Consider the following 11,818-nt stretch of genomic DNA (forward strand, 5'->3'; position numbering starts at 1 on the left):
TCAACAAACAGTCTGAAGAACGACCCATTTTGATGTCATGTATTGATATGATTATAATTAAATTTCTTACTCCAAGTAATACAAAAACTGCACCAGTATTTTCCAATGTACTACTATTCTCTTCATCATGTAAATTAAAGCCTGAATTATACTGATCAACAAACCCTTGAAAACCTTTACACATCTTTTTTGGTCTGATGTTTAACTTTAATTAAAACTGTTTTAGATTATTCTTTAATTCTCAATTATCTTAAACCATCGTTTATCAATATGTCACTTTTTATTACATTAAGTCGCTTATAAATTTTCTTACTGACAATTTTTTCAGAATTATACCTTACGGGTAACAAATTTACAGATCACAAACGTACACATCACAATCTTATAGATCACAAATTTAACTTATAGATCACGAACTTAAAGATCACAAACATACATGTATATAGATCACAAACTTATAGATCACTATAGTAGTAAAAGATCAAAGCCTCTAGTAAAAGATCAAAGCTTCTAATAAACAACTTTTTTGAAACAGTTTATTTGACATTTAGAAAATTGTCTCTAAAACAAACTGCCACCTCTCCCACTTTTGAGGACATTTGTTGGAGAAAAAAAATGATCAGAAAACTTAACATATATATCAACTGCAACCCCACCCTTGCAAACCGCTAACATAAAAAAAATGATTTTTCTCCTAATTCGTAATTTTACAAAATATCTCGTTTAGCAGGGCATAAATACGTAGATCCGCCTCTTAATTTTTGTAAACGGGGAAAACACTTCTTCGCGCATGCGCTACGCACTTGCCGCCATGTTTCATGGATCACAACATTGGGGGAAAAAAGAAATCTTTGTGTACATCTGGAAGCAATGATGTATAGATAACACTTTGGAGGAATTTTATTTATTTTTGAGGTTTTAACATCTTATGTTAGGATGGCGTGTTTAGCCAATTTGAAACAAGACATTAAATTCTTGGAAAGTGTTTTTCCAAAAGACCACAAAGTTTTCCAGATTTTGTCAGCTTCGGTTGACGAGTTAACGTGTCGTTTTGTAAGCAGAGATGGGCGAAAATATGATGTCCACGCTAATATAATGGTAAGTGGTCGGTTGAAATACTAGTTTCACGATTTTCTCTTAGATAAGTCTATTGTTTCTACGTCCACTCGGTATCACGCAGCTGATTCAAAGATTATGTCATCACCAGCTGTAAAGTGAACGTTGGGAATAAAAAAGGAAGTGAATTTCATATCGTGATAATTGACCCCATCTCTAACGACTTATTGTGTTGTATTATCTGTGTTAAATTTAAACTATATCAGTCGGTACTACGTTTTATTTCCATCTTTGAATAGGAAACCTACCCCCAGTCTGCTCCTATATGGTTCAGTGAAGATGACGACACCATAGTCAGCAATGTTATATCTCGCCTTAGTGAGGCCCCTCCAGACAAAAATAATGTAAGACAAATTTCATGACTTAAACATTTACAGGAATTAATGTAATGGACAATTGACACTCATAATGTGATAAAAAATGGAGAAATAACCTTACCCAAAATAAAGCAATAAACATTGAAAATAGAAAGTTAACTTATTTTTCGAAGTTTAGTAAGAAAATATTATATTTTCCTTAGATGATAAACATTGGCTTCTAAGTTCTTCCAATAAAGATTATTATAAAAGTAAACATTATTTGACCGTATTTTAGATTCTTCACCAAGTGCGTATTCTAGTGACAGAGCTTTGTGATTTGTTTGATATGTCAGCCACAGATTCCATAAATCAACTGGACAAGTTTCTTCGAGACAGGGTAAGTTCTTGTGATGTCTCAGAATAAAAACCTATGGAAAAAATCATGTGCATGTGTGTCCCAATGAAAAAGGCACACTCAGAGTATACTCAGGAATAGAGAAAAGTCCATAAGAAAGAATTGAAAATCATCTATAGCTAGAAGTCATGCTGAAAAAAAAATTCTCAATGACATGCATTATAAAAAATTAACCAGAGCTGAGTTTAAAATTGTGAAAGCATAGAAAATAATATGCTCCAAGGAAATGAGTTTTAACATTGTAATTATTTGTTGTTGTATAAATGCCCAGTGACACAGCTGTTGTTCTTCCATTCTCAGGGTCTGATGATGCAGCTCAGAAAGGAAAGCTCGGATGAAGAGGAGGAGGAAGATGAAGACCACTATGACATGGAGGAGGATTTATCAACGTGAGTCTGTGAATTGATGATGATAGTGATGCGTGCACAAATCATTTAGGGGGAGTCAATATGGCAGGCTTATGTTGTATCGTAGGATGAATATTGGTGTGTTAGTAGGGAAAAAATCTGTAAGAGAAGATGTATAATGGTAATATATTTCATATTTGTTTTTGAAATAATATCATTGTTGTTTGACAGCATATCCTAAAAAATTACTTTAAACTTCTTGAAAAAAGTTTAAAGTACACAAGTTTAAAAGGTTAATTTAATCAATCACTAAGGAAAAAATGTGTTTTCAATGGGCAGGATGTCACCTTCAGTGAATTATGTCACAGCATGCATACATCATCAAATATGTCAAGGTGATCAAAAAGTCAGCTGATTTACCTGTGGGTGAATGAAATAATGTAGACAATGATTACTGAAGAATTATTAATATTTGTTGGGGTCAAATTTAGTGGATTGCTGAAATTTTATAAGTTCTTGGGGATGTAATTTTGTGTATTTTTTAATACCTACCAAAGGAAATATGACTTTATAACCCTAATTTATTAATTTGTGGAGGATGTTAATTCGTGGCTGAGAGGTACCCACGAATTCCACAAAAATTGAACCACCACAAAGTCTAATAATTCCACAGTATACAGTGCATTTGTATTGATAATGTTTGAGAAATTAATGCTTTAAAGCAAATCATGGAAAGGGTAAAAAAAAAATTGTAATATGTTTTTATTAAAAATGGAATAATAATATGAAATCCTAACATATTGTTCTGATACATGATGTTTCATAATATGAAAACAGGAGTGAACAGAAGATGAAAGATGTTGAAGGAATCGACACAGAACAAGTCTTGGTGCTAGAGAGGTTAAAACAGAACCAGAGACAGGATTATCTTAAGGTAAGAAACAGATATAGACAGGATTATCTCAAGGTAAGAAACAGAATTATCTCAAGGTAAGAAACAGAATTATCTCAAGGTAAGAAACATTTAGAATTATCTCAAGGTATGAAACAGAATTATCTGAACGTAAGAACCACACAAGAGCATCTTACAGTAAGATTGAAACACCATCTCAAGATAAGAACTAGAAAAGATTATCTCAAGCTGAAAACCAGACAGGATTTTCTCCAGGTATTGCCGGTAAGAATCAAACAAAATTATGTCAAAGTAAGAACAGAGACAAGACTATCTTAAGGAAAGACCCAACCTCAAAATAAACACTACACTAGGATTATCTCCAGGCAAACTCCAGAATAAAGATAATACCAAGGTGAGGTAACTTACTGTTACAACAGTCTGTAGATAGATGTGTCTGATGAGACTGTCATATGAAGTAAGATTAAAATCTTAATTTGATTTCAGAGTTCTTTGTCTGTGCAGGGTGTTGAACATTTTTGTAATAAAACACATTACAGCTAACATGTTTTTATCAAATTCAGATATTAACACAAAAAGTAATTTTCATTTTATCACAGCAAGGAATTGTAAATTTTGTTTATAATAACATAAATCTGGCCACCGTTCTTTGTTCAAGTGTTGAGAATGGCATATTATGTTTTAATTGACGAGAGCTTTGTTTTCCTTTAATCATGTGTTCATAGTATGGCCACTGTTTTGTAGGGCTCTGTCACAGGTTCTGTTCAAGCCACAGACAGACTGATGAAGGAGCTGAGGGATGTCTACCGCTCAGACAGCTATAAAATGGGTAAGTTAGTACAGGGAGCTATAGAATGGGTAAATTATTACGTAGGGCTATAAAATGGGTAAGTTATTACATAGAGCTATAAAATGGGTAAGTTATTACATAGAGCTATAAAATAGGTAAGTTATTACATAGAGCTATGAAATGGATAAGTTAGTACAGGGAGCTACAGAATGGGTAAGTTATTACAGGGAACTATAAAATGGATAAGTTATTACAGGGAGTTACAGAATGGGTAAGTTATTGCAGGGAGTTATAAAATAGGTATGTTATTACAGGGAGCTATAAAATGGGTAAGTTAGTACAGGGAGCTATAGAATGGGTAAGTTATTACATAGAGCTATAAAATAGGTAAGTTATTACATAGAGCTATAGAATGGGTAAGTTATTACATAGAGCTATAAAATAGGTAAGTTATTACATAGAGCTATGAAATAGGTAAGTTAGTACAGGGAGTTACAGAATGGGTAAATTATTACAGGGAACTATAGAATGGATAAGTTAGTACAGGGAGTTATAAAATGGGTAAGTTATTACAGGGAGCTATAGAATGGGTAAGTTATTACAGGGAGCTATAGAATGGGTAAGTTATTACAGGGAGCTATAGAATGGGTAAGTTATTACAGGGAGCTATAGAATGGGTAAGTTATTGCAGGGAGTTATAAAATAGGTATGTTATTACAGGGAACTATAAAATGGATAAGTTATTACTGGGTGGGGGGGGGGGTATTAAGTAGGTAAGTTATTACAGTTAAAATGGGTATGCTATTACAAGGGGGGGGGGGGGAGAGATAATTGGTAAATTATTACATGGAGTTATTTTTGATGAATATAAAGCTTTGACAAAGCTAAACAGCATAAAACCTGGTAAGCTATGACAAAGAGAATCAAATTTATTTCAAATTCTGACTTCCATGCATAAAATAGTGAAGTTTTGACTGACAGGGAGTTATTCTTAACATGAACAAATCTTAAAAATGTTTAATGTTTAATTAAAGAGTTCTGATGAAGATGGTTGATGTGTGAATGTAACTTGCTTTCTTTTTACAGGTATATATTCAGTTGATCTAGTCAATGACAGCTTGTATGAGTGGAGTGTCAAGTTAAAAAAGTAAGTCTGACCTTTTGTGTAATTATTCAAGAAATCCGTTTCCAAATCTTTATACATGTATTAATCTGAAATTGATTTAATATGCAATATTCTGTCTTCAGTAGCACATGTGGATGACATTTATTTTTTATCAAGATGGGAATGTCGTAGAGTAAATTATAGAAACACCGCAATGAATATATTATTGGGGCCCTGCTCTGTGGGTGCTTTTAGTGATCAGTCCGTCTGTTCGGCGTCACTTGTCTGGAGCATATATCTTTCCTCTTTTCCCAATCTAGTTAATAATTCACCTACAGTGTGCCATTGAGTAAATGGTATGCAGTGCTTTGAAAAAAGTTTCTAGATCTAAGAGTAAGGTCAGAGAAGAATAATGTGTAAAATCCTTGTCCATTTCATATATATTTTCTCTCCTTGGTCTATTCTGGTTCATACTTTAACTACATATTGTCCTTTGTCAAAGGGTGTGCAGTGTCCTTAAACAAAGTTTCTGAGTCAAAGTCATATCATATTGCTGATTTCTCAGGCCTCTCACACCCATTTTTGGTAGTTTATCCACAATGTGTATTACAAGTTTAAAAAGAAGATGTAAAATTTCCCAAAAGGTTTTTGTGTAATTATTATATGCCAAATGACAAAGAAAAAAAAATGAAACAGGTTTTTAGAATTTTAAAAAAGTTATCTTATTTGTATATTAATGTAAGATTTAAACTATTTTTGAATTTATACCTTTTACAGATAATTGTTTCTTGATTGTGTTAGCTCAATGACAATATTTATAAAATCAGTCTTTGTACTGCTCTGTATTTGGGGTATTAGTCCAACCCTTTGACCCAATTACTACCGTTTTGTAGAAGGTCTGTTTAGATAAATAATTAACAGCTTATCAACTATCTGTAATATCAGGATTAAAAGTAATAAACATCGTTTTTATTAAAATTACACTGTCTCTGTCTGAGGAAATTCTGGCTAAGTTACCAATCACAAGAACTACAACGCGGTAGTGTTGCACATCTGTACAGAGCTTTAATGACTGCTGAACATACATGATATATATTAGGAATTAGAATAATTTTCTCTTAAATTACATTATTAATTTTAGGCAATCTCAAATTGGGAAAAAAACATTCATTTTTGGGATAAAAGATGCCTTTTTCACATTGGGAATGGGGCCGAATATCGGCCCCAATTAAGGAGAATTGAGAGGCCTGTTTCTTGTGTTAGTGGTTTCTAGGGTTGACTCTATAATGCGTTTAGTATTGTATGTAGTGAGTTCACTGTGTCTGTATGCATAGGCGTCGGAAGCAAATTGAAAGGGGGGGGGGGGCTAGACTAATCCTAGAAATATTGAGAAAAAAGTAATTCCCAAAATCATGGAAATCCTAATCCGTGGGGGCGGGGGGGGGGGGGGGGGGGGGGGGGGGGGGCTAGAATGCTTCTGAATCTAACTTCTCAATCTTTCACAATGAATTTTGGAACAATAATCTTTCCTGCGAGAAAAAGGGGGGGGGGCTGAACCCTCTATCATGCTATGTTTCTAATGGTTAGGTATAACTTTGCAAAAAAAAGTGGGGGGGGGCTAAGCCCCCCCTAGCCCCCCCGGTTCCGACGCCTATGGTATGTTCCAGGGTTGACTCTGTAATACATTAAGTATTGTATGCAGTAAGTTCTCTGAGTCTGTGTGTTCCAGGGTTGACTCTGTAATACATTAAGTATTGTATGCAGTGAGTTCGTTGTATATGTTCACTGAGTCTGTGTGTTCCAGGGTTGACTCTGTAATACATTAAGTATTGTATGCAGTGAGTTCATTGTATATGTTCACTGTGTCTGTGTGTTCCAGGGTGGATTCGGACAGCTCCCTCCATCAGGACCTACAACAGTACAAAAAAGAACATGGCAAGGACCACATCCTCCTCAACTTCACCTTCAAGGTCAGTGGCCAGAAACCAATTCATAGTGGTCAGCGTGGGACTCAATAGCCTCCATTATACACCAGATAATTATTCAGTTGCCACATACTATATACCATACAATAGCAATCTATTGCATATCAGATAATCAGTAGCAACCTATGATGTACCAGATAATAGATGGTCACTCATCATATACCAGAAAATTGAAAGTCACCAATAATGATCCAGATAATTACTCAGTAACCACAGCCCACCCAATATACAACTGGTTTAAACTATGTGGAATCAGCTTTGGCTTATTAACCATGAAGTGGTTTATATAAAGATAGGCCCCAGTGCAGATCATTCTAATATGAATGTGGTATATAAGTATAAATTTAAGTATACATATACTGAAATTTATGTAACTAAGGCAATATTTTATACAATATAAATCGAACTTTACTTTTAAGGGGCATTGTCACCTTTTTTTTCACTGCTTTTGTTCAAATTTCATTTTTTATGTTTTTAATGCCTTGGAAATCCATTTCTAATAATGAATCAAAATTTGAGTGTCAGTCGAAGAGTTATAAGCAAGGTAAAGACCTAACAACTTTTTTTCATATAAACAAGGTACGAATCCTTTTTTGTTTACATTGGTTCAATATACTGGTAAAAATTCTTTTCCAAGCTAATTTATGTCAGTTCTAATTCAATTTAAGCATAGATAAATAGTTCCCAGCATTTATCTTGTATCTAAAAGTCGAATGTATACATTAACATTCAATACAGAAACAAAGCTTTGTTAACATATGACAAAGTATTGTGAGCTCTGTATCTCGCTTGTAACACAACTGACCCTGAAATCTTGGTTGACCATTACAAATGCCTAACTGAAGGATCGTAAACATTAATAATGGAGAAATAATTTTTTACCAAAATGCTGACCATGCCCTTTAAAAGCAGAATTAAATATTTTCGAAAAATTTACATGTTACAAACAGTGTAACCATTGTTTTATTTTTCTGAAGATGCTAATCTTGATTCCCTGTTTTCAGGATAACTTCCCCTTTGAGCCTCCATTTGTACGGGTTGTCAATCCAGTCCTGAACGGGGGATATGTCCTACATGGAGGGGCTATATGTATGGAGTTATTAACTCGCCAGGTAAGCGATGGATATACAGTGTATATCCAAAGAATAAATGGTAATGATTATCAAAGTTTTACAGGTAAATTTTTGTTAGAACTGTTTCTACAAGAGCTGGGACTTTTGGCAGTATGTGTCAAACTCCAATATGATGATGGTAGGGTCTACCCATGGTTAACTGTCCAGTCATTGACTTGTATGTGTATGATAGTTTATTATAGATATGCATTGGAGGTGATCAGTTTACTGTGTCTACAAAGGGACTATTCAGTGCACTCTGTCAACACATACAAAATATTGAAGGAAATAAGTTTTACAACTTTCAAAGAAATTTAACAAGAAATTATGGCAAAATTAAATTTGTAGTAGCCGTTTTATTTTTAAAAAAGTAAGTGATATTTTTACATGGTGAAAATTTATCAAATTGTCTTTTTAATGATTAATATACATTGTTATACATTGTACAAAAGACAAAGTTTAAAAAATTAATAATATTTGAATTTGAAATCTAATGACTAACTTCTGCAGTCTGATGACTTACGATAATTGATTAGGAAGAGATACACATCAGAAAGTAATTCATTATCTGATTAATTATTTAAAAGACCTCATAGACTATTAATCCTTGATCAGTGAGAGTATCAAGGTTTGATAAGTCTGAACTTTCTTTATAATGATAAATCTACATTGCTTGTTAGTTTTGTTTTTAGTCCCTAAATAGTGGATATAGAACAACAACAGAAACTGATAGGGTGTGTTACTGTGTTAGTGGAGAAAACCTTTACACTCAGATTTCTTAAGCTTTGCATTATTCTTAAGCATTGTAATAAGTCAAACCTGATTCATTTGTAAAGTTGTCGGTAAGTTATTTTTGGATACATTTGATATTATTCAGTATTTCTATATACAACTTAAATTTTATTTAGCTTGATTTACATTAAAAAACATTTCCTTTCATAAGAGGATGCTCCACTTAGCAGTGCTCTTGTTAATAATTGTATTATTTAGGATTAAAAAAGATGGGTCATACAATCATACAATAAATGTGAATTGACCGGTCAGCAGTTTCAATATAATACTTCATGCTGGTGCTGTGTGTCACCCCTCCATATTATCCATGTAATGCTTCATGCTGACGCTGTGTGTTGTAGGGATGGAGCAGTGCCTATGGGATGGAGTCAGTGATCCTACAGATCAGCGCCACACTGGTCAAGGGAAAGGCCAGGATCCAGTTCAGTGCATCAAAGGTAGGCTGTAATAGTGTGTATCAAGGGCAAGGCCAGAATCAAGTTCAGTGCATCAAAGGTAGGCTGTAATAGTGTATATCAAGGGCAAGGCCAGAATCAAGTTCAGTGCTTCAAAGGTAGGCTGTAATAGTGTATATAAAGGGCAGGGTCATGAAGGATGTAATAGTGAATATCAAGGGAAGGATGTTTTAGTGTACATCAAGGAAAGGATGTAGAAATGTTTGTTATACTGTCATGTTATTAAATATTGAAATTTATATTCTATACAATACCCTCAGCATTAGCAAGACACTTGGCAACGGAAAACAAAATGTTACATGGGTTAAATTTTGTTCGTCGGATCGCTGTAGAATTCACCTCATTCTCAAAGTTCTCTTTAAAAAATGGTGCCTGTTTAGGAAGGTAACAGTTGAAACTGACACACCTTAAAACCATTTTCAACCTTTGCTTCATGTCGGTTGACAGTGGTTTCTCAAGGGTGTCAATTTTAAATGTTACCTTCTCAAACAGGCACTATTTATAAAGCAACAAAAGGCAAATCCAGGTGTCAGTAAGGATGTAATAATATTATCAGGATCAAAGTTCAGTAGTTCAAAGGTCGGCTGGTATAGTGTATATCAAGATCAGACCCAGGATCTTGTTCAGTGTCTTCATTAGGTTATTTATTTACATTAATATTGTATTTAGGTCTGAAGTAATCCAATTCATCACCAGAATTCTCTTTTGTTATGATAGTTACAAAATAAACGTAATGAGTATTTCTGGGTATACATATATAGCTTAATCGAATAAGCAATGTTGAGAAATGTATTTGTGATTTAATAAGATCAGTTTTGCCTTATTAAATTTTTACATAAAAGAGTTGTCTTATTTTTCAGAATCAGTATAGCTTAGCAAGGGCCCAACAGTCTTTCAAATCTCTGGTGCATATACATGAAAAAAATGGTGAGTTTATACATGGGTTTTCCTTATTAACAATTCATTTTGTTGCCGATTGTGATGATTGTACTTAAAATTCAGACTTTATTAAGTGCAAAAAATAAATTGCACTACTTAATTTCAAAAATGAATATTGTATCATAAGCTGAAGATATAATTGATTTATCATACAGTAAAACACGGTTATAACGAAGTGCCGGGAACTGGTGATGCTTCATTATAAGCGAAATTCATTGTTTCCCTCAAGTTTACAACATATAATGAAGTCACAAGAAATGAAAATCAGTTTGGTGTTAGCATCAATTCATTTTATTATTCTTTCATGTTAAATACTGAAATCTGATTGGTTTAGACGCAGTTGATAATCCGTTCTATTACCCTTAGAGTTAGCAACACACTTGGCAATAGGTAACACAACGAATTGTTACATGAGCGTAAGTTATGCGCGTACGGTTCGCCGGAGAATTCACTTCATTTCTATATAAAAGCAGTAAAATTTTCTTTAAAATTAAGACATTCAGTATAATAAAATAAACAGGTACTATTTATATAATAGGCATGTTCGCTATAACCTTGTTTTACTGTACAATGTAAAGCACATAAGTGATTTAAAATTAGGACTAAACGTTACGGCAAGTTTTTCTTGTGAAGTAAATCACAGTGTTATAATTTTTTTTTTGGCTTATTATGAACTACTTTGTGAACACATGCGTTTGAAGTCACTCCTTGATTTGTTCCCAGGTTGGTTCACACCCCCTAAGGAGGATGGATAACCCCAGACCAAAGATTCTCTTCCTTTACACATTGTGATCATCTTCATCCAATCTTCTGTCATCTCTGTTCATTGTTGGGACTCGGGGAGACATTAATGCTACCACTGGTGTCAAATACCTTGGGTGGTGTAAGGCGTCAACTCTTTTACTGGTGTCCAATACCGCAGGTGGTTTGTGTATAAAAGACGATGAAAATACTTGTTCAAGTGGATAAGACTATTACTTGACTTCCTGATGGTAGTGTTGCTCTACTTAATGTATTTCAATGAATTGAGAGAAAGAGAGAGCGAGAAAGAGGGGTGTTCATGCTAATTTGAGAGAGAATAAGCAAGAATAAGAGCAGATTTTGTTTTAAGTTGTCTTCAAGATATGCAAGTTTTACTACATGTTTTGTCTTGAGCTATAATGTATTATTTCCAATGTTAAAACTCATACACCAGCTGTGTGATGAATGTGGATTCTCTTGATGTAATGTTACTGTATCAATTAGAGACGTCTGGCTTCTCTCCGTTGGTTCTGTATGCAATTAACCAACTCTGTTAAATAAACATTAGACGATATTAAGCTTGGTTCACTTGTTATTAGTACACATGACATGAGCTGTAACTTCCTGTAACACAAGCGAGTGTTTCTGTTCACCTGTCAGATTCACAATTTTCTAAAAATAGGACCAATGAAATCCCCTCTCCCGATTGTAGGTATGTTTATTATCCCCTCGCACAACTTGTTCCCAAGGGGATTTAGCATCAAAGTGAAAGTAAGCAAGTCAAATCAACAAATTGATTTAGATTTAGT

General features: G+C 33.9%; 1 protein-coding gene across 1 annotated transcript; it reads left to right on the top strand.

The window, feature by feature from the left end:
• The first annotated feature begins 783 nt into the window (after positions 1-783).
• Positions 784-11,587, top strand: LOC105327625 (ubiquitin-conjugating enzyme E2 Q2). Its single transcript, XM_066088662.1, has 12 exons — positions 784-1,098; positions 1,356-1,460; positions 1,711-1,812; positions 2,131-2,219; positions 3,015-3,111; positions 3,835-3,919; positions 4,967-5,027; positions 6,865-6,955; positions 7,975-8,082; positions 9,216-9,311; positions 10,190-10,256; positions 10,992-11,587. The coding sequence occupies exons 1-12, from the start codon at positions 937-939 to the stop codon at positions 11,021-11,023; spliced, it is 1,095 nt and encodes a 364-aa protein (XP_065944734.1). The 5' UTR covers positions 784-936; the 3' UTR covers positions 11,024-11,587.
• The last annotated feature ends 231 nt before the right edge of the window (positions 11,588-11,818 follow it).

This window comes from Magallana gigas, chromosome 6 (genome assembly GCF_963853765.1).
Source record: "Magallana gigas chromosome 6, xbMagGiga1.1, whole genome shotgun sequence".
Taxonomy (NCBI): Eukaryota; Metazoa; Mollusca; class Bivalvia; order Ostreida; family Ostreidae; genus Magallana; species Magallana gigas.